Source organism: Paralichthys olivaceus, chromosome 3, assembly GCF_024713975.1.
Source record: "Paralichthys olivaceus isolate ysfri-2021 chromosome 3, ASM2471397v2, whole genome shotgun sequence".
In the NCBI taxonomy this organism is placed as follows: Eukaryota; Metazoa; Chordata; class Actinopteri; order Pleuronectiformes; family Paralichthyidae; genus Paralichthys; species Paralichthys olivaceus.
The window spans coordinates 17,182,604-17,209,381 of record NC_091095.1 but is presented as its reverse complement, the minus strand read 5'-3'; the positions used below and the strand labels follow the sequence as shown (position 1 = coordinate 17,209,381).

Genomic DNA, 26,778 nt, shown 5'->3' with positions numbered 1-26,778 from the left:
CTTAAAAGTGTAGACATGATTCTGGGGGACACATACAATAAACATGAATGAGAATCTTGAGCCACTAAAGCTGTTGATGCATTAACCACAACTGTCCGGTTCATCAATTATGAAACCCTGTTTTGAAAATAAACCCACGTCTTTTGTAACAGCTTCACAAATAGCATGTTAGCACATTCACTGAAGCAATAAAGACCACAAAATAAGCAAGATGTATTCTTCTCCAAATATTTATAAGACCAAGAATGGAAGGTAGATCAGAGCAGCGACCATGGCGGTTGGTTTCCTACTCATGCTGGTCTTTGTCCTAAATGGTGAGCTACATCGTCTTCATGATAAAATCCAAAATCAAACAAGCAGCATTATTTTCTTTCTTGTTTCTGTATATGGTAAAATAGGGGAAACCTACATAGAAATTAAATTGGATTATGATTAATTAAGTAATGATGCATTTTGTGTTTCAGAAGCTGATGGTTCTCGTATTGTTGGCGGTAGAGATTCTGCCCCCCACTCACGCCCCTACATGGCTTCGCTGCAAGTCGGAGGTAGCCATAACTGTGGGGGAGCACTGGTGAAAGAAAACTTTGTCCTCACTGCAGCACATTGTGCGATACCTGTGTAAGAGCTTTAGAACTTACTACTTACAACAACAACCATATGAGATACCAGAAGATTTGAAATCATTTTAAAGAGATGTATTTTACTTAACATCATAATGACAGTGGGAATTTGAGATTCTCTGAGGAAACATAGAATCACAATTGGCCAAGTATGTGTGCACATACAAGGAATTAGACTCTGGTTTTAAATTGCTCTCAGCGCACTTACGTAGAAATAGTTGTACAGCGAGGGACGAGGAGAACAAAAAACTAGGTAAGGTTAAAGAATGGTACAGAAATATTTTTATATAATTATACTTTATCATTTAATTTATATCAAAACATAAAATTAATATATGAATACAATGGTGGTTGGTTGGGATTGCACTGTAAAATTACATTTGAAAAGAAAGTAGGAGATTGCAAAATGTATATTGGAATGAACAATGGCCAGCACCATAAAAGTATACAGACCATGTATACAGACCATGTATACATGTGTACAAGTCAAAGTAGTGCAATGAAATGAATAATAAATCCTGTATAAAGATGAAGACAGGGTAGATGTATACATTGTACGCTGTTCATTTCTATGCAGTATTAACAATTATCTACAGCCTGCAGGATATATACTGACAGTGATGATGACATCATACATATTAGAAACTGTAGATATTCTGACTAAATTAGTCTGTTTTGGATTTCCTGCTGAAGTATTGAGCACAAAGAGTATAAATGAGCTCATATGCTGCTTTGTTGGACATTAAACAAAAGCACCGTACATAAATCAAATTTATCCCAAATAATTAATTTGTAGTAAAGTATTCTTCGAGGGATGCAAAAATGCTGTCAGCTGAGAACAGAAGAACTCTCCCACAAACTCTCTGACAGACAACATGCAAGTCACATGCTTGAGGCAGGATTAGATAAAACACAATAAACTGAGACCCCTATCTTTATCTCTGGTCTTCTAACCCAGCGTTAGAATGTCTCAACATGTGAACTGAAGTAGAGTCCAAAATATCCTTTTTATGGAAGTAAAAAGAGGGCAAGTTAAGGACTTTGAACTCCATGTCTACATTTCATTTTGCATGACAAGGAGAACTGTCCTCAAGAACTGAGGAAGGTTTTACAAATGATAAACTAACCATCTAAAGCTCAAAGCTAATCTAAAAATATTTATCATGTTTTGAAAATGGTCAGTGTTCTTTCTCAGCATCTCACATCTGAACACAGACCAATGTGGGTGATGATTTTTGTAAAGAGGGTGTATTTGCAGCCTTGACATCATATCTAATGTCTGGTCTTCATTAAATTGTGATTTCTAGGCCATACACAGTTGTGCTCGGCGTTGATTCCCTGTCAGGTACCGAGACTACAAAACAGGAATTCAGAACTGTCAGATCTATTCCCCATCCCGATTATGATCGACATTCAAATGATATCATGCTCCTGAAGGTGAGGACAGTTTCAACAGTTTACAGCACTGTCAGATTTGTATTACTGTCTCTAGCTTGCACAAAACCATATAACCTGATATATATTCTGTACTTTACAATCATCAATCCCATCATCTCAGCTCAATGGCAGTGCACAACTGACTGAAGCAGTGCAGCTGATCTCTCTGAAAGCGATCAGGGTGAGGACAGGGAGTCGCTGCCTCACAGTCGGCTGGGGGGACATAGGGGATAACAACACCTTACCCAACACGCTTCAGGAAGTCAACGTAACCACACTGCCACAGCGGACATGTCGCAGGAGATGGGGATCAGTTCCCATCGCTAGATCAATGGTTTGTGGTGTTGGGGCCAGAAGGTTTCAAGGCTTCTGCTCGGTGAGAAAGTACACAGGCTTGACATTGATCAAGCAAAACTGAGCACAGGAAAAAAAGTATTTTAAAACACAGTACACCTACTGTTGAGTGACTCGTATATTTTCTCTTGAAGGGGGATTCAGGTGGCCCTCTGGTGTGTGATGGAGCTGCAGCAGGCGTTGTCTCCTTCTCTGGCAGGCGATGCGGAGACAACAGGACCCCTGATGTCTACTCAAGTATATCCTCCTTCAGGGACTGGATTACTGGAGTGTTAAACAGCAAATAGGCAAATCAGATTTACTTAATTATGTGCCAGTGTGTGTGGATGATGGGGTTGTATTCTTCAAGACAAGGCTAATGTGTAGTGCTGTGTTGTTTAATATCTGTGCAGTGCTGTGGTTTAGATGAAGGGATCAAATATTATTGTTTTTCCAGTTGGCACATTTTGTTTTGAAATGGGTCAAGAAAAATTCTTTAAATCATGCATTCTCAAAGTTGACAAAGTGTGCACAGAAATAAAGTTGGCATGAAAAGTGTATAAATTATATTGCACACATTTCTGTATTGTTTTGAAAATGTGAAAGATGTATTAACCTGACGAATAAAGCCATGAATTCTGTTGTCAGCTCTGGAAGAATAATGTTTGATGGGTCAAAGTTTTGTTCATGTCTGCATACATGATTGGCAGAGAGCTGCATTTTTGCATCATAATTGGAGCTCAGATAAAGCCTGAGTAGATGCAGTAAATCTAGTTGGGTGGGTGATATCCTTTATGCTCTTTAACTTGTTGATTGAAGCTGTATTGTGCAATTTAATGTAATGAATGGTGCATTTGGTTTGTGAATGTTATGTAGGGGGGGTGTTTCAGGACACAATGTCGATATTTTTATCGTTATCAGCTGGGACCATGGCAGCCTATAAAACATCAGTTCACATTTACAGCCCACATTATCAGCTGAGAGGGTAATTGTAAAATTGGTCATAACAGATAGTATGCCTTTGATTGCATTATTTGCCTACATGCAGATTTGAATCATGGAAGTAGGTTTGGTTGGTTGGCTGTTTGTTTGGAACATTATTATGAAAATGAACTAAAAACACTTTTTCAAAGATGCACAAGTGTTAGTCTCACTTTATATTTAATGATCAGTGCTTAGGTTTGGCAGCAGTATTGATTGATTTTCTGAAACCTAAATGTTGTCATTGGCATCTAAATGTTAAAAATGTACAAATATAATATTAACTACAATGACACTCAGTAGAGTGCATGTACGTCCACCAAGGCACAACTGTCCCCTTATAAAACCTAATTTAAATTCACTAGATCCAGATTTGTATTTGGATCTGCACAAAATTCTACACACTCGTAAATATCAGTCCCCTAAACATGACTGATTTTCTCATCAAGAACATAAATAATTATCTCAGAAATCAACTAAAATGTTGAAAAATGCAACTTTATAGAAAGTGAACTGGACCCACAGCTGAATGCTGATCCACAGCATCATTTAATGGGTTCTTCCTTGGGTCGTTCCCCACCCCTGTGCAAAATTTCATGGAGATCAGTTGAGTTATTTTTGTGTCATCCTGCTAAATAAAAAACTGATGAAAACATTACCTCTTTGGCAGAGGAAGCAATATTTGTTTAACTATGCACTAGCATGGGTGCAAGTGTCTTATATTCTACATGCTGAGATTTATTAATTCCACCATTGTTTTTATTTATATGAATGTTGATTTTAGCAGTTATTATTTCATTTTTTAAGGGCTCAGATTTTACTCATGTGCTTCTGAGTCTAGGATGTATTTTGAACAGTGGAGGAATTTAACAAAGTAAATTTACTCAATGTAACTGTACGTAATAGATTTATTTTCTGGTACTTTTCATATTTTCTTTACTACATGTATCAGAAACTGCAGGTATCTGTACTTTCTATTTTACTATATTTTAAAATACATTTTCTTTTTTTTAAAGTAATCAATAAAAGTGGTGGAATCAATCCACTGATCCAATCACAGCATCAGCTCTTAGTGGTGAACGAACCAGTTGAGACATTCTTGTTAATATGACATGTGAGTCTTTACAATTCTTGTATTAAACATAATCCAGTTAATGACGTAGTTGACAATTGCATTCGGGTATAGGCTGCTCTCTACAAGTACTTGTTAAGTATATTAAAAAGCAAGTACTTACTTTTAATCAAAGATACTTTTACTTTAACCTGGGCACATTTTTGTCTGTTTATTAGTACTTTTGCTTGAGTACACTCTGCACCGCTGGGTGTGTTTTCTTCTTGTCAGTGTTTTGGTCGAATCCCCTCTGCTGATGAAGACCTGTCTCTGAAACACAGGGGGACAATAATGGTGCTGTTTACACCGTCAGCAGCTGTCTCGTGCTTTCTGTCCGCTGAGGACAGATGCCTCGCAGCTCCACGACGCCTCCTGACCTCCCGGCTCTGGTGCAGCTCCTGTCATGTTCTGACTGAAACAGCTGTCGTTCAACTGCCCGTTTAAAATCCACAGCGTCGTCACCAAAAACCCCAACTCCCAGTGTGCATTGCGCCAGCACCCACGTCCTTCTCGGCGGTCATGGCAGCCGATTGCTCGCTGGGGGCTGAAGTCCTTAATCCCCAACTCCCGTTTTTTTTTTTCGTCCCCCCCCCCACCTTGCAAGTATCGCGAGATTCACACAGACGCGTCGGTGTGCGGGAGCGTTTGTCCGCCTGACAAACTGGACGATACTGATATGAAATCTGCGTCAAGGTAATAAAAATGCGTTTTCTGAAGAGAGAGCTCAGCTGCTAACGCTATGCTACTGCTGGTGTCTGTTAGCTGCTGTAGGGGGACGGTGCTAGCGCAGCGTTAGCTAGCCGCCTCCACTTGGACCCACAGTCACATCTGCATTGAGGTAGAGCCAGGACAGACAGGAGGAGCTGCAGGTGAGTTGGATCTAGCCCAGGACAGGGCTGCCTAGTTTATTTTGCCTCGTCATATTTTAGCTAATGTATAAGTTATTAGCAGTAACATGTCACCGTCTTGCGTCCACACTAGTGATATGGCTGACGTGCTCTCTTGAAGTTGCCTCATTATTCATATTGGCTTCTTTAACCCCTCAACTCCGGCCGCAGGACAAACTACACGGTCTCTCCTCCGTGTGTGTGTCTTATACTGACCTCAGTGACTGTGTAGTAGAAGTAAATACCCAGGAAGTTATTACTCCATCATGCCAATCCATTGGCTGCTGGAGTTGTCAGTCTGTCAGGAGAGAGCCGGCTGCTTCCTGTCACAGCTCTGCTCTGACAGGAAGCACAGGCCTTCTGTCATGGTGGAGCAATACTTTACATGAGAAGTTTGGCAGCTGTCACGTTATAACTGAGCATTGCCCTGTGTCTCCTTTGATCTGTAGCCTTTGAATTTCTGGAGGCATGTCCAAGAAAAGGGGCAGGTATGTGGATCTCTGTGTTGCCATCATATGTTGCCATTATTGGTGGTTTTTAGAATAAAATGAAACAATAAAACTACAATATAACAAATGGCTAGATGAGACAATGGTTAATTAATGTGTAAAGACATTGGATTTGACAAAAAAAGTGTGTCTGATCCAAAGGCTGCAGTGTTGATTTAAATAATCATTACATTAAAATAAACCTGCATGAGCAAGTGACTTCGGCTTAATCTAATTCTCACATTCAAATGTGATCAAATGAAATCTAAAAACATTATGCATTTTATATTTAATCACATATTTATCCTGTTTTACCAGAAAGCGAAGCAGCGGGGAACTGAGTGACACAGTGAGCCCCGACCCCAATAGCATTCTGGGAGTGCGTATACAACACAACTGGCGTGAGAAGGGGAACCAGAGCAAATGGAAGGGAACAGTGCTTGACAGGCTTAGTGTAAATCCCTCCCTCTTCATGGTGAAGTATGACGGCTTTGACTGCGTCTACGGCATTGAGCTGTTCAAGGATGAGAGAGTGTCCAACTTGCAAGTCCTTACAGAAAAAGTTGGTGAGTGAGGAGGAGCTTCTCTTTTCCTTGAGTAATTTATGTTTTGGATTGTTTTTGCAACAGTTGGGTTTTACAGTAGGTCGTACATCTTTTGTGCCCACATCTTCACAGTAAACAATAAAATCAAGATACCGCCAGGGGCGGAGGAGCTGGTGGGCAAAGCTGTTGAGCATCTTTTCGAGAAGGAAGATGGAGAGAAGAACGAGTGGAGAGGCATGGTCCTCTCCAGAGCTCCAATCATGACCAACTGGTATTACATCACGTACGAGAAGGACCCCGTTCTTTACATGTACCAGCTGTGGGATGACTACGCAGACGGAGACCTCAGGATTCTGCCTGAAGCAGGTACATGTAATCTGTGTATCACAAAGACAAATCGATACTTGACTAAACTTGATTACGTCTCTGGTAATCGTGTTCTGAGGGGTCATAGATAAGATCAGGAGCAACCGCGGTGTGATGTAAATCGGTTTTCCCCTCAAGAAGATTGAGCCAGTTTTTGCAGACATGTATACCATGTGAGTTCACAGTGGTCATGGAAGCCTGTATTCATTAGTAGATGTCTCTGTCACAGATTTTGTCACCCAGCAGCAAACAGAGAAAGTTAGATAATTAGATAAGACAGTGTAATCTTTGGAGGATCAGATACTTATGCTCATGATAATATTTCTGCCACAGCGGTTTCATCAAACAACTGTTACCGGAGCTTTCTTTGGTAAAACTACTCCTCTCTCAGTGTCAGTTGACAGTTAAAGTCAATAAACGACTGGCCCTGGATTCAGACCATAATTTATTACAATTTATCAACAATGACCTCTTAGCTATAGTATATATATATATACAGAGAGATTTTAACACATATAACCTAGTAACTCCTAATCAAAGCTAATACGTACATACTATGAGTTTAATTTAGTCATGATAAAAAATAAAGAATGCTTAAGTTTTAGATTAGTTTAGAAAATGTTTTTGCCCTTTTTCTTGTATGTAAGATTAAAGTGTGATGGAGAAAGTGATAAATCAAGACTGGACTAAAGAAAGCCTTACAAATAGATCATAATTTGGTTGTATACTACTAGTGAGCAAGAAGTTGCAAATTATCTCATTTCAATTGACAGACACTGGTGAGACTGACAATTTCATTTGTCATTGTATTGTTAATGTTCTGTTGTTATGTTTCATTCCTTCCCTCAGAAAACAAGCACCTGTTGCCTGCAGACAGGAAGCCAGGAGAAGAGACAGAGAGTCTGGTGGGGAAACAAGTGGAGTATGTTACTGACAAGGGCGTAAAGAGAACTGGCCTGGTCATCTATCAAGTCCCGGCCAAGCCCTCGGTCTACTATATCAAATACGACGATGACTTTCACATCCATGTATATGACCTGGTCAAAACCACCTAGAGATAGTGGACACTGACTTCACCCTCCAGCCCTCCCTCCATCTGCTTCTGTTCCACTCATTGTTCCAATCTTGTTATTCAAAGCCATGTCAGGTTTGGATAGTTAATAGGCTTTATTGTTGAGAAGAAAGTGCAATTTTTTTTTGTATGCACAGCAGAACTGTAGCACCGCTATGCTATGCTTTGCTTTTTTGAGGGAGTCAACTTGTTTTATTTTGGCTGCTGTACTCTATACTTTATACTTTGGACAGTACAAGATTGTACTGCACAACAGCTGCAAAGTGCAGTTGATACTGCATTTTGCAATGTTCCCTTGGACACACTAATCTGTCCTTATATTAATTATCATAATTAAATCTTAATGTCTAAAATGACTAAAAAGCTGCTTAAATTTCCCTTTAAAGACACTTTACTTTTGATTTTCTTAATGGGTAGTATGTTTGGTATACACACTTTTGTCTGTGTAGAAGCCTTACAGGGAGACATTAATTTTATGTAATGGGTAGATAAATACTTCTACTGTATTTATCTAACAATATCAAATTAATCAGTGTTAGTAGTGGAAGGAATGAACAAAAGCGGCATTGTAAAGTCACCTAGATGAGGCCCTATTGTCAAGAGCAGTACAAATGAGTTGTGCTCATGTAGAAATATACCCCTGCATCTTTGCACCATGTTTATATTGTAGTATCCATTTTCATGCTATGCATTAAAGGAAGGTTTCTGCACAGATTCTAAATTATTAGTTTGAACAGCACAAGGAACATCAGATTCTTTGTCCTGCCAATTGAGATGCTTAATTCCCATGATCCCACACAAATCATCAAGTGCCTTCCGGCTTGTCATACTGTAAACTCTGACTATCTACGCTTTCAATGAATCTTTGTGTATGAAAACTGCTATTAGGTTTCATTCAGAAGTGGTGACACTGACAGCTTGTGGAACGTTTTGCAACCATCACTTTACGTTAGTGCTGTGTTTTTGCTCTAGAATGCAGTATGAACAACTTCTTTAAATTTAACACACATCATCATTGGTTGTCAAATGTCACTGTTGATATTGTGGGGAGCACTTTAACTGTATAAAGTTTACATGTTTGGGTTATGTTATGCTATGTTTCCCCAAAATAGGGCAGAGTAATGCTTTATATCACATGGATTTAGAAGAAAAAAATAGTTTCAATACATTCAGATGACAGTATTTAATCTGTACAATTTGTGTTAAATGCCTTGTAATGTTGCCTGTTGTGATTATTCACAATATGAATATCTCACTGACACACCACCACCCTTTAATGAAAGGGTCATTCATTTACATAAATTATAACCTGTATACTTAACAGGTGTTATTAACTGACAAACCACTTTGTAGACAGTAGCTAACTGTGGTTCCAGTCTGTTCGGTCTGTCTGGTATTCTTGCAATCATGACATGTATGCTTGCAGTATGGATTTCATCTCAACCTTCTCCAAGTCATTCAGCGTATCCCTCAGTAAACTAGTTAATCAGTAGGTGTACCGTTACTGTTATTTTTAACTGTCGGAGCTCTGCATGCACCATCTGAGCAGTGTCAAGAGATTTTCAAATTTAACTTTGACATTGGAGAAGTGACAGTGTGTGGCATAATTAGTACTGTTTGTTTAAATGCACTTTTAAAATATCAATCAAAAAAGGTTAACACTGTACATCACCACTAGTGGTGCTGTGGAGTGTCTCTGTGTTGTGTAGAGTGGAATTACAAACGACTGTGCACGCTCTTCTTCGTGCTTCAATCACCATCTCCTGTTCTGAAGTTGTAGCAGCATCAACAGGTAATATGTGTCATTATTATTCTGTCATGGGTAATAAAGATTTTTGCACATTTGTTTGGTCTTGTTCTTGAAACACTTCCATTGTAAGAATGTATTTTGTTGTACTTCGATTTAATAAATATACAGGGCATGTTTTAAGATTGCTGTATTACTTAGTCACAAAGTGAAATTGTGTGTATACAACAGACAGCCTTCATTACATTATTTGGATGATATAGTATACACAAATAACTTAACTTTTTAGAAACACTTTACTGTTTTTGTTTAATGTGTATCTCACAACCAATGCTGCTAGAACTTAGAAAACCACTGAACCATTCAAAAGACAACACTCCACGTGGCTTAATTTTATCTAGAGGTTTTCTTTTTTCTTGTGAGGGGCGACAACTTTTGAAGAAGTGATGTTTTTCAAGTGCAAGAGTCAAAACGATGGATAAATGTCTGGTTGCCCAGAGTTCCAGTTCACTTGGTGAGGTCTTTCAGGTACTGCAGACCCTGACTTGAATAGTCAGTTGCCTTAGTTGGAGCCTCCGAAAGAGATGAAATGGTCCACCGTACTCCTGTAATGAAGGAAAAATGAATGGCTTGGGTTTGCAGCATCAAAGACCAGGTCCAGATAAAAAAGAGCTAAACTAGCTAAAGGAAAATGTTGAAATAGATCACTACACAAGTGAAGCTCACATCCACACACTCAAAAACCAAAACTCATGACATGACTTATGTGTAAGGTCACTTCAGAAAGAGCTTTTCATTCAGTTCGTACCAGAATTCCATGACTGAATTGGAGAGAATTCCACCTTCGGCATGGCTGGGAGCTGAGTCTGCGGAGAGATAGGACTCATTAGTGTGAAACGGTAAATATTGTGGACACGCTGCAGCGTACACAATCTACACACATAGAAGCAAATGCAAACAAGATAATGAGTCAAATATGAAGGAGCCAATATTGGCTGAACATCATGAGTTCAAATCTAATGCAAACAAATAAAACTGAGCCTCAAATTCTACCTTAATAAAGATTCATTTTGACACTAGCAGAAATGTTTCAAACTATAATGTATATTGTCAAAGTAAACACATTTCTATATCATGGATTTCGGTATAACGCTAACACTTACTATGCCTGTAGTAAGAAACATACAGTAATGTGGAATTGTCGTGGCAATTCTGCAATCCCATTCTGACAACGAGGAACCAGACAAAAATCTCTTACAGTATTGTCACACTTTAATGCTCAGAGCATGGTACACAAGACAAAGGTTAGTTTGTAATATGCACGCCGATGGGAAGCTGTTCTTATCAACATTAATCCCTTACAGGATTAAAAGCTTTTTAAAAGCAGGAAGCTGTTCATTGCTGGAATGTGATGTCTTGTAAAAATTCTGTGAGGGATGGGCATATGCAGATGTAAATGAATGTTGATGGGTGTGATCATATTGTTCGAAAGCCAATTGTTGTCTAAACACTGTTTACTTTTTTTCCTGCTCTGTAAAATACCATTCAACCCAACACAGTCAGGTTCTTTCTTTATCCGACTTGTACAATGAAAAACAAACACGAGACTGAAACAGACACATAGAGGACTGTAGGAGTGTACAACACTGATCAGACAAGATGCAGTGTGTATCTGCCTTACATATGTTCTGTCTTTGTAATGCCATGAACCAGGGCTGTGTTGGGTCATGGTAAAATATTAACTCAGTGCATGTTATCTTTACCTCCAGGCCAAAGTACTTCATCCATTCCTGTATGGCGGGGGGTATTGCAGCCTTGGCCTTCTCCAGGGCCTCTGAGCCCTGCTCACTGCCCCCCAGCAGACCAGAGTCACAGGCGACATACAGAGCTCCTCCTGCTATGGTCACCTTAGCGGCCAGTCTGGCAACGAAAGAACAGATGGAGTCAAGACTTTGATCAGAAATATCTATTCCCCTGGCACCTTTCAAAACAGACAAAAGGCACGGGTATACTTCACCACTGTAACAGCGTTAGAGAGAGTATTGATCTATTTAAAAGCATTAGCAAACAAAACAGGCCAAACGTCCAAACCCAACTGATGATTACAGAATTCACTGATGTACCTGCTACATAACTGAGCCATATAACTACCAAGAGTAAAGAATATAAAGACGACAGATGCAATGCTCCTTGACAGATGAACCAACTTAGCATCGGCCAGCTAACGGCCTAGCCGAGCTGCTAGCACCTACTGACAGCATTAACGACTAAGTGGAAGTATGGGCGAATTTAAAAGTACGAACTTCACTACGGGCAAAATCTTTGCCGCCATGATCCAGAGCGGTGTGGTTTCCTTCAGAGAACACGTATTCCAAGTACGATACGGATGAACAGTGGGGACTGCTTTATGTTTAGCACTGAAGGACGAACCCTGCTTGTCTCCCACAAGGTTTGTGTCAATAAAGTTGCTCTTTCAAACGCTAAGGCTGACGGTATTTAACAGCCGCAGATTCGTCATATCGCTGTTTATGCATTTAAAGCCATTTAAATATTTATTATTATTTAGTTTTGTATATAGAACAACTGTAGTTACTGTTTCAATCTGTGAATCATAGACCTATATATATATATTATTTTATTTTTTCTTCTGTTCTTGCAGACTGTTTGCGGACCTTTTTCTTCTTCTTTGAGGTTTAATGGCGGTTTGCAAACAACGATTTTGCGCGCTACCGCCACTGGCCTGGAGAATTTAATAATATCTTTTATCAAACCATATCCCTTTCCAATTTTTGATTAAAGAATTTCAATTTTACCTCACTATCAATTATCTTCCTTGTAAAAATGCCATCTTTGTCCATAGACTTTATATTAAATGTGTCATCAAGTGAACACATTAAACCCCCTTTGTATGACCACTCTTTTATTTTTGTGAAAGAATAAAAATTATTGTAAGGTCCAATCCTGTGGCTGGTTCAGTTGCATTTTATTCACTGCACAGTGGATATCTGTACTCAGATGTAAGTAAGAAAGTATTTAAAGGGCCATCTTCATAGATAAGTAAAACTATATTTACACACCAGTAAAGTCAAAGTAAACTTCATTGTCATTCAGACCATACAACAAGAGTTTCCACAGTAGAACAAATTTGCACAAATAAACAGGAAAGTACACAACATAACATTTTGTCACATTTAGCTTCAAACCATGTTTAAAAAACTGGTGTGAATTTTTGAGAGTCACTTTTTTGCGCATTTACAACAATATTTGTCAACTTAGAGATATTTTAAATATTTAAATCCAAATGTTAAATGTTACACTTAAATGTTAAATGTTAAATGTTACACTTAAATGTTAAATGTTAAATCTAAATCTAAATGTTAAATTTAAATCTAAATCTAAATCTAAATCTAAATGTTAAATCTAAATCTAAATGTTAAATCTAAATGCTAAATCTAAATCTAAATCTAAATCTTAAATCTAAATCTTAAATCTAAATCTAAATGTTAAATCTAAATGTTTCGGGTGAAACTAAATATTTAACTAATATGCAAATTCAAATGCCGGTAACAGGAAGTACCAAAATAAAAGCTCGAGGAGGTCAGAGTGTGTTTATAGTGGCAAATAACGAGTAAAACCCATCTTATCCGGGGAAATGGACTCTTGGACATGGAATATCGCGATAATACCTACATAAAATAACAAACACGTTTGGAGAAACTTTATTTGAAGAGTATTTTGAGTTTTTAGTGTCACTTTTATGAAGATTTGTAACCATTATAACCGTTAAAACCGAGTCACTTGTTTTTTGACATTTCCACTTCCATCCTGAAATCCTCTAATTTGATTATTGACGCTCACTTGATTTTTAATCTCAATTATTCCACTCGTCAATCTTCGGTGTGCCAAAGGGACACGCCCCCTTAAGGACAAATGAATGACAGGGTTACATAAATGGCAGGTTTGTACTTGTTTCCTCCATCGCGTTGCCGGCATTCACAGGAGCTGGGGTTACTGGTGATCCGGGTTCACTGCGAAAATATAACCTTTAAAATGGGAACCTTCACTAAAATCCTGCTGGCGAGTATATGCGTTGTATTCATTGCTGTCAAGTGGAATGCGCCCACGTTGGATGCAGGTAAGAAAAACACATTTTCAATGTAAACGTATTGTACCGATTGCGACCTGAAGAGTGGGTTCAGGTTACGATAGTCGAGCAGATTAGTTGGTGATTTGTGGTTTTGTGTCTTGTAAAACTGCGGCAGAGTGCAGCAGATAACGCAAAGAACGCACAGGTACTGTATAGATGTTATTTAACAGAACAGTTGAGGACAAAACTACTGAACTACGATGAAACAATCATGTCAAACAAATACAGTCCTGATCATACGTATAAGTGATATAGAGACAGCGAGCTATCAGGTCATATTATAGGCTTTGTTTGTCTTGCTTTTTGTTTAACTGCAACCTTCTGCCCCATATACACTTTTTTTGTGACCAAGCTTTATTGTTTTTCCCTTTATTATTCATTTTGGTTTTAACAACTCATATTGGAGCGCAATAACGTAAAGTGATATCATCGATTCAGTTGAGAAATCCCATCAACCTTATTCACATTGCTTTCCATTCACATGTTGACATGGAATCAAAAAATGTTCCTACTAAAAACGATAAACTCCCTGTTTGTTCCTTTGAGAACGAATGTCCTCAGCAGTATAGAAAAAAGGAGCTCTTCACTTTTTTTTTTTTTTTTCAGATGGAGTATTTTAAATATCATGACATAATGAGTTGTGATAATAAAGCAGGATTTAGATTTCAGGCAGAAGACCAAACTGTAAAAAGAAAAGAAAAGATACATGTACAACCCTTTTTATTTTACTTCCTGTGTGAAGGAAACATTTCAGGCACAGGCCCTTCTTCAGATATGCCTGAAACGATACCTACCTGGGAGGTGAAAATAGAAAAAGGCATTGCCTGGTGTGTAGACATCTCTGGTCTTCTGATCTCTGTCAGTTCTCTCCAGCACCTGGTGTTCAACAAGTCTGAATGTAAACTTTCTCAGCCTCTGTATTCTGCCCCACCAACCCACCCATCATACCATGCTCTGCAGGCTCTGTGGACCATGGTGGAATGCCATGCCTACTGCTCTGCACTGAACAAAATATCTGTGTATGATAGAGAGGTTTGTGAAAGCCGAATGTTTTGGAGAGGAAGCACAAACTGAGCGAGGGCTTTGTGATGATCTGACATGCTTTCCGCTTGTGACCGATGAATAACCAGAGAGAGTGCTGCATTTATCCTCAGTGAGAGAAGGCAGTGTACTTTACACGTGTAATTGAATTATATGGTTTGAGTCAATAGGACAGTGTCTTTTTCCACAGTTATCAACATTTGCAAGAGCACCCTATAAAACATTTGTCACCACACCTGACCCCTTGATTTGAGAACATTTTACAAATACAGAATAACACTGACTGATTCATTTCAGGTCCACATATGCAAAGGGGGGTTCTGCTGGAGGTGCAGTTGTACCTGTGTATGTAACTCACATTGAGGTGGATTTATAAAGGGGCTGATATTGCCCTCCATATAATTTAAGCAGCATTTATTAAAGCAGCAGACAAAGAGATGAAGCACCAGAAGGAATGATCAGGGAATTAAAAGAAGCAGCTTCTTGGCCATAAAAAGAGTGCAGTGTTTAGTTAATAAATAAACACAATATATCCCTATTTTACTACTACAAAGAAAACAAAGTGAACCAAGGATTGTGGCCCCAGAGATTATGTTTATTGATCAAAGTGTGAATGTCCTTTAACCCAGAACGTTGTTTATCTAGATAACAATTACAACCAGAACTATGGTAGAGTGCACAGTTCCACCAAGGCCCGATAGTACCCTTAGATTTAATACCCACAGATATACCACAGTTTTTCACCATTTATGAATTATTTCCTGGGGGAATGCCACAATCTCACAATGTTAAAGAAACTGAAAAGAAATCCTGGAACTCTCCTCTGGTCTGGACCTGGTTTACAAACAAAAAAACTAACTGACCAACTAACTAATGGACAGAGGTGAAAACATAACCTCAGGCAAAAGTAAATTGAATCCAATTTCAAATCAATCATCTATCAGTGTTCATGATCTTCACCTACTGGCACAAATGCCAGCCATGTATTATTATACATCTGTTGTTAACACCAGTATTAGTGTGTTTTTAATGTACCAAGTAAAGTGTATGAATTTGTTTCAGAATCCCTCCGAGGTGCCAGGGTGTTGGTGACTGGGGCCAGTACAGGCATCGGTGAACAAGTAGCGTATCATTACGCCCGCTTCGGAGCCCGAGTTGTTATTACAGCAAGAAGGGAGAAAGTATTACAGCAGGTCAGTGAACTTGACAACATGGAGCATGAATGGTCAAATACCCTGTTCATTCTTTACATATGTCTTAGATACAGTCACGTCCGTGTGCATGTGTGATCCGATCACCTGCAGATGGATGTTTATGCCATGTCTGAACAGAGACTAATACATCTTGACACTAAGGCTTGCATAATGTATAATATATAATACTGTGACGGTGTGACAGTTGGTTGAGCAGGATAAGGATGTGTCTTTGCAGAACTTGTGTGTCCCTAATGAATTTACAGAATTTTGTTAAAATAAACAAAACTAAGATGGCCCCTAATAAAGCGCACACCTCCGCTAAGGCCTGACATGCCCCTTAAATCCAATCAAGCCACACCAAATTGTACAAACTCATGAATATCACTCCTCTAATGATGCCTGATTTTTTCATCAAGATCCATGAATAATTCCCTGGAAAATCAGTGAAAACAAAAAAACGATCTTCAAATGTTCAACAAAGTGGTCCCTTTAAATACAACCTCCTCCTCACTGATCCCTGCTCAGCTACACTGCCACCCATGCTCTGCTGCTGGCAACTTGCCTCCATGACCTCAGCCTCCACCTTTTAGCACTGAGTCCAAACATGTTTGTGGCAAATGATATTCATCTTGAACAGAATGTATCTTGCCTGGGGTGGTTGCACGTGTTCCCTGTTTTATCTTAGCATGCTGTGTTGCTAATCCAGGGAGGATCCAAAGAATGGAGCCATCCACACCAAGCATAACTGTATTCCCATTAGTGCAATAAATGGTTAAATCAATCAAAGTTTTCATGACTAAACTATTATTTCTATTTAGTATGTGCTCTGCACTTTTACAGGCTTTCTTACACCGAAGGATTACAACACTGTCAGCTTGACCACAGCCATTGTAAGCCAGAAAAGGAAAATAATTTTGGCCATAAATATGTTGAATTTTGAACTTTTCACTTGCTATAAGTTTAAATTCCACTTGTCTACTACAGGAGTAGATGTTCAACTGTACTTCCAAACATGTGTATTGTGGTAAAATTGTATTGTATTGTATTAATAACTCATTATTATTGGATTTTTAAGGATTTTAGTTCAGTATTTAAATAGACCACATTCAATGCAAACTTGACAAGCTGTCAAAATGTTCCTGTTCATTTTTGATTGCTGTTTTAATTAAGACATAGTGTGCCACCGGCCTTATGTAACTTGGAGCTTATACCTGGCTGTTAACTGCCAAGAATTTAAGCCTAAGTTAGAAAGGAGAGCCTGGGAAAGAGCCACAGTTTGCTGCCAGTGTTACCGGCACCAGATCTAGGGGAACTCTGGGCCAGCAGCAAGGGCCACACAGGCTATAGAGCACTGCACAGCCCAGATATACATGCACTAACTCTGTGGATCAACAAGGAGAGGACGAGAGTTAGCGTTGCTCATGCTCATTTATTCTGACACACAATGCAAAATATAAACTCATAAACATTTTTCATAACGAAATTGGTTTGACTCATAATATGCATCAAGACAATACATATTCACTTTCCCTTATGAATCAATCAACCCACATAATACATATACAATCCTACACTAACATCATATAAACATTTCTTTAATACAATTACCATCTCTCCCTTTCTCACACACACACACACACACACACATACACACGCGCGCACGCAAACAACACTTAACAAAATGGCGAAATCGCGCCATGAACGTGAACGTCGTTTGAATCCGGACGTTTCAATGATTACAGCTTCTACACCGCTGACGGATACTTTAGACAATAGTTTAACACATTTTCTCATGTTACAGACGGCTACTATTGCTTGTACTCTTACAAAACACTCAGTGAACTAAGTTGATAAAAACAACTCACCGCGCCGACACACGTCGGGACAATTCACGCGGAAACAACTTACGACACATCCGACCCGTCTCAAAATCATCTTGCAACATTACAGAGTAATGCATAAAACATTCACATTAGTTATGGAGCTATGCTGAATACCGAAATATTACTTTTTACCATACCTGTGGATCAACTAGGAGAGGACGAGAGCTAGCGTTGCTCATGCTCATTTATTCTGAGCTGCGCATGAGCAGAGCCAGGCAGCTATTCTCCCTGGTGAAATCCACAGCAGCACTAAAGCACCACCTATTGGCGTAACTGTGTACTACTTGATGTATGTGTAGTGCATTAAATGTCTGTGTGAAATGTCATGTGAAAATACATGTTAGAATTATTCAATTATTATCAAAAAAATAGGGGGTGTGCCAGTTCACATCAAAAACTAAATATAGCGTTTTCCAACCTATTACACCAGCCCTGTGAAATTATGTATCATGCTATTTCATCCATGTGTTCCAGCTGAGTCAATATTTAAAGAAACCCTCAGGTTCACTGCCTTCCATACCAGTTAACATATTTAAAATGGTAACCCAGTTTAGTTAGGCTAGTGTACAATCGAAGCTACACTTTTAAGGTGTCTGCCAGTACAACACCATAGCCGACCATATGTCTTTGTTTTGAACAACTCCTCTAATTCAGACCCAACAATGGATAACCCCTGTGTAGAACAGTTTTTTCCTTCCCTAGCACAGAGTCTAACCCTTGGCTATCCTGAATTCATCAGAAGATTGAACTTCAGTGAGTGTAGGAAAAAAATATATCCACCGCTTAATGGAAGCTGCGATTCACAGACAGCATCCAAAGGTCCATTGTGAAGAGGTTTGCTTTTGAGTTTCCCAGGCAAATAAACCTTGCATGACAGTGCGAAGCAGCCCTTGAAGAGGAGGTAGCATCCTCAAGAGCACAAAATGCTTTTCTACTCCACAATGTTCAAACAGTCCTGCTTAACCTCAGAATCCCAGAATCCCATCCGAGCCAAGTCTTTGGGAATCAAGTCACCTCATGAGCCTCTGCTGACATTGATGACACATGCAGTTTATCCTCTAGGAAATATTCTGCCTCACATTCTTCTCAGCGACTGTCACATGACCACAGGTCAAGTGCAATCCTGAGACCAACGGGGGGCTGTTGTCACCAACTATTGGTGGAAAATGGTTGGGTATCTCAACAAGACCTATGGAGGTTTTCTATGCTATTTTCTGGACTGGTCAGTTAACCCATTTCTCCTGATCTTTGCTTATAGGTGGCAGAAAAGTGCACAAGTTTGGGAGCCCAAGAAGTGTTTTACATAGCTGCAGACATGAGCAACCAGCAAGATCCTGAAAAAGTGGTGGAGTTTGCTCTGGAAAAGCTCGGAGGGTTGGATTATCTGGTTCTCAACCACATTGGCATGTCCCACTTCAAGATGTGGGATGGAGATGTAGAGTACTTTGACTGGCTGATGAAGGTAATGCAGCATTTTAGGTGGTCTGTCAGCACATACAATGATGCCAGTGCTCTTATATATATATATATATATATATATATATATATATGTTTGTGTGTTTGTGTGTGTGTCTTCATAGGTCAATTTATTCAGCTATGTTCAGATGTCTTCAAAAGCTATGGACACGCTTGAGCAGAATAAAGGATCACTGGTGATCGTTTCATCACTTTTGGGTGAGTTTGTCTCTGCTTTTTTATTTATGACAACAAACTTACACAAATACAGGCTTATGATTGTATGCATTGATTACATTACCATCATATATTATCAACTTTGCTTGAATAGCATATGAAGGGTTTTAAAAGAAAAGAAGATAAAATAACACTTGACTAATCTATGTAGGAAATAGAAAAACATTTAAATTCTCTGCATCTGGATTTGGATCTGCACCATATGACAAATTAATTCATGTTTAATTCATAAACATCAGTCCCCTAAACAGCCTGATTCCCCCCCATCAAGATTCATGTCATTCATTATCCTCTGAGAAATCAACAGAAATGTTGAAAAAAAATCCCTCGATCGGCCCCATGATCTGGATCCACCCCACATTTTAATAGGTTTCTTCCCGGATTGAAAGCTACTAAATGGACATTTAAAGGTGAAATTGTTTTTTAAAATGTTAAGTATTTAAAATGTTCCATAGACTGTTTTCATAGCTCTTGATTTTCAAAAATTAGGCACATTTAGAGAACAGATATCTGAGTGTGTGAAATTTGTTTCAGCTTGACTTAATTAAAGGGACTGTTGGGCCCTTGTGGAGTTATGCAGAGTCATTAGTGTTGTATTTGCTATTCCCTGGCTCAGCTGACTCTATGACTGGTCTCAAAAATGTTGCTCTTGACTTTGAACATTCTGGAAAAATGAAGAAAGAAGCGTTAAATTAGCACGTATTCACAGATCAAATCTGTTTGTCAACCACATCAGTCGTATCTTTCACATCTGACTCCAATCATTTCTAATGCTTCACAGGCAAAGTGGCAAGTCCCTTTTTCGCCCCATATTCATCAACAAAAGCAGCCTTGAATGGTTTCTTTGGGGCCCTCTCCCATGAGCTGTCATTGAAGAAGAGCAACATGTCCGTCACTATATGCACACTTGGGTTCATCGATACTGATAACGCCATGGAGAAAGTCGGGTTAGTCAAATCACATTGAATCTAACTATGTGGCATCATTGATATTCTTGTAGTAGTTTTTACTGTGTGCCATCCACAGTGGATAAGTGTAGTGTTTTTTTCTGTATCCCAGAAAAGTCACTGATGTGCCGGCGGCCCCCGCCACAGATGCAGCCTTGAACATTGTCACTGCTGGAGCTCTGAGAGAGGCAGAGCTCTTCTACCCTTGGAACACCTACCTTGTGACTCTAACCAAAGACTGGTTCCCTCCTGTCACAAACCATTTCATTCGGACCACATTCAAGTACAATCCATGAAAAAATATTTATCTACCTATGTGTGTAGGACAGTGTATTAGGGTCTTTGTAGATTTAAAAAAATGACAGAAGAAAAAATCCCACATTCATTTCCTGGAGATATAAGAAGAAGATATACTTTTATTGTCACGTTTTAACACTTTTACATGCATACATGAAATTGTTCTCCACATTTAACCCATCCAGTTGGCACCTGGATGAAACACACATTGACAGATGCCATGTACACACATATACTGGAGCGGTGGGCTGCTGTTGCCAGCACCCGGGGAGCAGATGTTGGGGGGGCGGTGCCTTGCTCAAGAGCACCTCGGTTGTGGCGAGCAAAATCGAACTGCCAACCTTCCAGTTATTGGACGACCTGCTCTACCCTGAGCCATGGCCGCCCCAAGCAGTGATATCCGTACATCTGGCCATTGCCTTGTTAATTTGACTTAATTGTAAGATAATATATGTTTATATTCATATTCAAATAGATATTTTTTTTATAAATTCATTATTATAATCTCAGAGAATAGATGCACTGCTCAAAAAAACACTTAATCATTACAGTACAACACCAAGTCAGTTAAACTTCAGGGATATCAATCTGTCCATTGAGGAAGCACAGTTGAGTATGAATCAGTTTCATCTGCTTTGGTGCAAATGAAAGTAACAACAGGTGCAATGGAGAAACATAAACAAGACAATCCTGAAACAGAATAGTTTACATGTAGTGGCCACAGACAGCTGCTTCTCCTTCCTGACTGATTCTTCTCTAGTTTTGTGTTCTGCTTGTGTCCTTGTCACTAATGGCAGTATGAGGCGGTACCTGCAGCCTGATCAGGTTGCACAGGTAGTCCAGCTCCTTTCACATCTCCCAGCACAGTCTCAAGAGCATGGAGGAGAAACCAGGAGACCCACCAATTGCAGGAGGAGAGCTGGACAGGGGTGCAGAAGGACATCAACCCTTTGTGCAAAGAGGAACTAGAGAAGCACTGCCAGAGCCTTACAAAATGAAGTTTCTGAACATAACCCAGGACCATGCAACTCGTTTGGCAATTCGCCAGAGAACATTAGAAGTGGCAGGTCCGTCACTGGTGCCTGTTCTCTTCACAGATGAGAGCAGGTTCACACTGAGCACACGTGACAGGTGTGAAAGAGTCTGGAGACGCTGTGGTGAATGTGAAAGTGTTAGTGATGGTCTAAGGAGGCATATCCTTACAGGGTCACACAGACCATGTCACAGCAGACCTAAATCCAATTGAACACCTATGGGATGTTATGTATCAGTGAATCCAACGCCGCTAAGTAGCTCACTGATGCCCTGATCCAGGTCTGGGAGAAGATTACCCAGGACACCATCCACCGACTCATCAGGAGAATGCCCAGACGTTGTCAGGAGTGAACACTGGCATGTGGAGGCCATACTGAGTCACATCACGAGTGGTGAAATTCATGTAAGTTGGATCAACCTGGGAATTCATTTTTTTTACTTTGATTTTCAGTGTAGTTTAGAATCCAGCCCTCAATCGGTTTATGATTTTGGTTTCTATTGACCATTGATACGTCATTATGTTCTCAACATGTTATACAATGTACATTGTTCAACTTGGATAATTCATTATTCAAGATCTGATGTTTTATTTAAGTGTTTTTTTGAGCAGTGTATGTTTTCTGTAAATTTGTGAGTTTTCATATATGTAACACTTGGATCTTAAAAAAACATGTATGAATTTCTTTTCTCATAAATGTCACACTTTGATCTCAGAGAAAAACAGTTTTTAAATATTACCCCCCCTCAGCTCCTTTTTTGACCTATAATGGCCCTAATATGCTGATTTTGACATGATATCTATAATGCAGTGATATTTATTTGACATCATTTAATCTTTATCATTTGGAAAATAATTTTCCTCACAGCTGTATGGATTAGGTAATACGTATAAATAACAAAGTGAACCTTGTCTTCTCATCTTGCTTTTGGGAAAGGTCCAGGATTCTAGTTTTAAAACGCAGTGGATAAAATCTCATGGTTTGGTTTGATTTTGGAAAATGACAATGCTAAAGAGCAGGTCAGATTCAGTGGTGGTTGAAACATCTGATTTTTCACATGATAGAAACTCTGCGGTACGAGGGACAAGCTTGGTTAAAAAATACTTTTGTATTTCTTTTGTTTGTCTTTTTGTCTTCTGCTCTTTCAAAGCAGTTTTGACAGTGACAGTTTCTGAGTTGACAGGAAAGAAAGAAAGGTTCCCTGGCTTGACTCTGGCAAAACGTCCCACCTCAGCAACGCATCTAGTCTCCAACTAAACCTCTACAATAGAAAGCGTTTGACAGACACATGGCCTTGTTTTGGGGGCGTCTGTCATTGCAGCCTCATGTACTTAGAGATTAATTCCAAACCATTATAATTTAAAAGAGTCTTTTTTGTAGCTTGGTGATCCCAAAATCATATATGAAAAACTTGTATCTATTTCACACACTTAAAAGAAACATGTATGCATTCAATACCATAAGTATTGAGGGAGAGTGTGCGTAGTACTTTGTAATGTCCACATGAGGGCAGTAGTACTAAAGTCATGAAGTGAGATTACTTCCTGAAGCCCATTTCCTGTTGAATGGAAAGAAAATTCTAAATGGAAGAGCATCATGCATTTTTTTTGTACGAAATAATAAAGTTTGGTGCTTGAAAGAATGTGTTTGATGAAGTATTTATTCACTTTTACTTAACCTCTCATCAACATATCAATCCCCCCCCCCTCCCTGTTCCTCTTCCTGTCCTCACTGTTCTCTACCCCTGGACTCCAGCCCCATCTCTATTCTTCTCTTACTATAACCATATTATTAAGTTTAATCTGTCCAAAGCTGGTCACAGCAGGCGTCGCAGGCGTCCTACAGAGCAGGACTTTCTACGTGGGTTCCTTTGTGTCTTTGTTCATCATCCCCCCAAAAGGCTCCACAGGCTTCCTGTGAAGCTACAGGCTCAATCCATCCTGGTGGTCTCTTCATTGTAATACACCCTATAGGTTGTGCCCTGCTGACAGAGCACTTTTCTACTGTATACCTGGAGTGAGTTGTCATTGTCAAAATAAGAAAGCAGGACAAAAAAGAAGCCTCACTGTATCTTATAATTTAAAGCTCAGAAAAAAACCCCCGACTATTTCTCCTGCAGAAAAAGTGGCTTTGACTGTGTAGGTTTGTGGTCCTTCACTTGATAGAGAAGTCAACCGCATCCATCTTATCTTTGTCCTCGTCGCTGTGGAAAGAGAAGAAAAATCTCTCTCTCTCTTCCCCTCGCTCCTTCTGTCCCTTTCTCTGTCACTCACACACACTCTCACACTCAGACATACACAAATGGTTGGGGCCTCCTGAGGAGGAGAGCTTGCATGGCCTGGGAGAACAGCCAGAAACACCTGCAACAGATTAGTGCTCCTAATGCACAGTCATAAATCTACTCACTGTTCTCTAGCATCTCCATCTCCAACATGCATGGATCTCATAGATCTTAAAGGAGCTGAGCAGCATCCAACCATAACACACACACATACAAAATATAGCATAACCTTGATAGATAGATAGATAGATAGTCCTGTTTTAACATCCATGCTAAAGCATCTTGCCCAGTACGAGAGTAGTAAAATCAAACGACATGTAAAATATGTCCATAACCTTTTGTCCACTCGGCATTCGTTATCCACACTTTCATATTTACCCACAGTCTTTGCTGAAGCAGCAGAACTGTCTTGTTTCAGACCATAAATAGCTACTTATCCATAGAAATGCAGCTCGACCATCATGCACGAGTCCCAATTTACGATTCTTCCCTTGTCCTGCTTCTTTGAGCACAAAGGACACTGCTATACAAATCTCCCACTGTCTTCATCCATCAGTTACTTTGAGCACAAAAAGACGGCCTTGGGGCACACACATGCGTCGTGTCATTCATATTCCCTGGCATGTGTGCATTACGTGCACATGTGACATTTATCAACCGGTGGCGAGAGAATGAGATGCCAGCTGGTGAGAATGGGTCTCCTGAGCCTCCTGTGTGAAGGTGGAAGTGATGGTACTCTGTGATCACACACACAATCTATCATGTCTGCATGTTGTCATGAGGCTACAGAGGAACACACTCGAGGAGTAAGACAGGATTCACACCCCTTCACTTTTTTTTACTTGAAACCTTTTTTTATAAATTAAAGAAATCATTGAGGGGGATCCTCATATACAATGATATCATTACAAATGACAGAGACAGAAAGAGGAGATGAAAAAGCAACAGCAACAACAACTTCCTGTAGTATTAGCACACTAACTAATCTATTCTCTAAGACTTTCAGACTGTGAAGTTACACCTGACTTTACAAACTTAAAATGCTCAATATAATACAGAACTGTGAGACATTATAGAGTTAAAATAACTAGAGCCAAAAATGTAAATATGTCTGTCCGCTTGTCCTCTAGAGGGTCGTGTCGGGGGCCGGAGCCAATACCAGGTGACATCTGGTGAGAGCCGGGTTACTTCGGTTGTGCACCTTGTGATCGATGGTACAGGCCGAACTTGAGGCTACTCTGAGGCTAAAGGTAAATTTGACTGGCTGACATTTTTATCCTTTTCACACTTGTAAAATGAATAAATAATTATATAAAGTAATGATTATTGAGCTTTATTATTATTGCTTGGTGATATTTGTTAACTTTTAAAGAGCCATTCCATCTGTTTCCAATCTTTAAGTGGAGCTAAGGCTCCAGCCATGACAGATATGAGAGTGGTATGAATCATATTTAACTCTTGGGAAATAAATAGTCTATGAGAGCATTCTGGATTTATTACCTCCACCCAAGAGGTTGTTTGTCCGGATTTTATTGTTAGTTAGTTTAACTGTAAGCAAGATTATGCAAAAACTATGGGACAGATTACCACAAATCTTGGTAGAGGGATGCAATATGTGTGTCAGGGAAGAACTTAAAATTAAAATTCACTTTTGTGCCTGTCACACATTAGAAGCATCATCAGCCACCACACTCATTCGCGGTGGGATCCCTGTTGTGTTCACACATCGGATTCTACTGGATTTCTACACACATCACACGAGGAGGCCGGGTGGAGAAAGTCTGCAGAGACTGTGGAGTGTCTCACTTGGACATTTGCATTCACACATGCACCTCCTCCATAGAAAATACAGAGAAACTGCGGAGTCCAGTGCATGTGTGAAAACAGCTGTAGGGGACTGTTGGGCCTTGGCATGTGCATTACTGAGTCCCCTACTAGTTTGATCACTGTGAAGCCAAGGATTCATGCCATATATGCGAGTGCGCTATGGTAACATAGATTGTTAAAAAACTATATTTTACATCAGACTCTATGCAATTATTGGCTCTTCAAGTTGAAAGCAGCCATTGATCTGTTGTGTGAGCCAATTAATTTTGAAAATGTGTTGTTGAATGTTAATCCTCCTGAATACCGAGCTTGTGCATGACCTCTGAAAAGTTTTCACAAAACACTGAGCGGTGATAACAAAAGGAGAGAAAGAGGGAGAGAGAGAGAGAGGGAGAGAGAGAGAGAGACTGCACAGGGGAGGGCAGTGAAAAGCTATGGAGCGTTGGTGTGAATAAAAACTGTGGGTGTGAGAGGGGCTGAGGTGGCCCTGCGACCCCTGACCTCTTTCCACCAGGTCCATTCAGAGCCGCACAATGGTTGACACCTGTGTCCTTTCAATACCAGCACTATTATTGTTTACATCAGTCAGTGGGAGAGAGAGGGACAGACAGAAAGAGGCCAGAGGTTCTGTGAAGCAGGGTCCAGCCTCATGCCAGTACCCCCACCCAAAAACTCTTCTTCTTTTTTTTCAAATACAGGTGCCTTCCAATCTCTCTCTCTCTCTCTCTCTCACCCTTCTCTCTCTTTGTGTCTGCCAATCTCTCTCTTTAATTACTTTAGATAACTCCAAACACATCAGCGGAAGGAGAGGATCCACAGAGGGGCTGTTTTTACATCCTGCACCTA

The 26,778-nt window shown here is 39.7% G+C and overlaps 4 protein-coding genes and 2 long non-coding RNA genes across 9 annotated transcripts in view; 3 read left to right on the top strand and 3 right to left on the bottom strand.

The window, feature by feature from the left end:
- LOC138407220 (uncharacterized) overlaps positions 1 to 2,652 on the bottom strand; it is a 48,076-nt gene extending 45,424 nt beyond the window's left edge. For both annotated transcript variants that reach the window (XR_011240635.1, XR_011240636.1), the window contains exon 1: positions 2,515 to 2,652. This is a non-coding gene — a long non-coding RNA (uncharacterized lncRNA). The remainder of the gene's footprint in view (positions 1 to 2,514) is intronic.
- On the top strand, positions 197 to 3,037 carry LOC109625313 (serine protease 57). The gene is made up of 5 exons (XM_020080511.2): positions 197 to 314; positions 465 to 618; positions 1,928 to 2,057; positions 2,179 to 2,433; positions 2,546 to 3,037. Exons 1-5 carry the CDS (start codon positions 272 to 274, stop codon positions 2,696 to 2,698), a joined length of 735 nt encoding a protein of 244 aa, XP_019936070.1. The 5' UTR covers positions 197 to 271; the 3' UTR covers positions 2,699 to 3,037.
- A 1,602-nt stretch (positions 3,038 to 4,639) lies between these two features.
- LOC138407221 (uncharacterized) lies at positions 4,640 to 5,726 on the bottom strand. The gene is made up of 2 exons (XR_011240637.1): positions 5,586 to 5,726; positions 4,640 to 4,752 (listed from the first exon to the last, which is right to left on the bottom strand). It is a non-coding gene; the product is annotated as an uncharacterized lncRNA (long non-coding RNA).
- On the top strand, positions 4,913 to 9,685 carry LOC109625399 (spindlin-1-like). Of its 3 annotated transcripts, none has more exons than XM_069522267.1 (5): positions 5,073 to 5,175; positions 5,819 to 5,857; positions 6,176 to 6,423; positions 6,535 to 6,768; positions 7,618 to 9,685. In XM_069522267.1, exons 2-5 carry the CDS (start codon positions 5,838 to 5,840, stop codon positions 7,821 to 7,823), a joined length of 708 nt encoding a protein of 235 aa, XP_069378368.1. In that variant the 5' UTR covers positions 5,073 to 5,175; positions 5,819 to 5,837; the 3' UTR covers positions 7,824 to 9,685. The 3 variants fall into 3 exon arrangements, with proteins under 3 accessions (XP_069378369.1, XP_069378368.1, XP_069378367.1); XM_069522266.1 differs by having other exon boundaries at positions 5,084 to 5,351; XM_069522268.1 differs by lacking the exon at positions 5,819 to 5,857 and having other exon boundaries at positions 4,913 to 5,175.
- A 41-nt stretch (positions 9,686 to 9,726) lies between these two features.
- Positions 9,727 to 12,057, bottom strand: micos13 (mitochondrial contact site and cristae organizing system subunit 13). The gene is made up of 4 exons (XM_020081474.2): positions 11,891 to 12,057; positions 11,351 to 11,507; positions 10,396 to 10,453; positions 9,727 to 10,192 (listed from the first exon to the last, which is right to left on the bottom strand). Exons 1-4 carry the CDS (start codon positions 11,917 to 11,919, stop codon positions 10,095 to 10,097), a joined length of 342 nt encoding a protein of 113 aa, XP_019937033.1. The 5' UTR covers positions 11,920 to 12,057; the 3' UTR covers positions 9,727 to 10,094.
- Positions 12,058 to 13,506: 1,449 nt separating this feature from the next.
- On the top strand, positions 13,507 to 23,466 carry hsd11b1la (hydroxysteroid (11-beta) dehydrogenase 1-like a). Its single transcript, XM_020080802.2, has 6 exons — positions 13,507 to 13,722; positions 15,838 to 15,968; positions 19,113 to 19,316; positions 19,435 to 19,528; positions 20,328 to 20,493; positions 20,606 to 23,466. The coding sequence occupies exons 1-6, from the start codon at positions 13,539 to 13,541 to the stop codon at positions 20,787 to 20,789; spliced, it is 963 nt and encodes a 320-aa protein (XP_019936361.2). The 5' UTR covers positions 13,507 to 13,538; the 3' UTR covers positions 20,790 to 23,466.
- Positions 23,467 to 26,778: the final 3,312 nt, after the last annotated feature.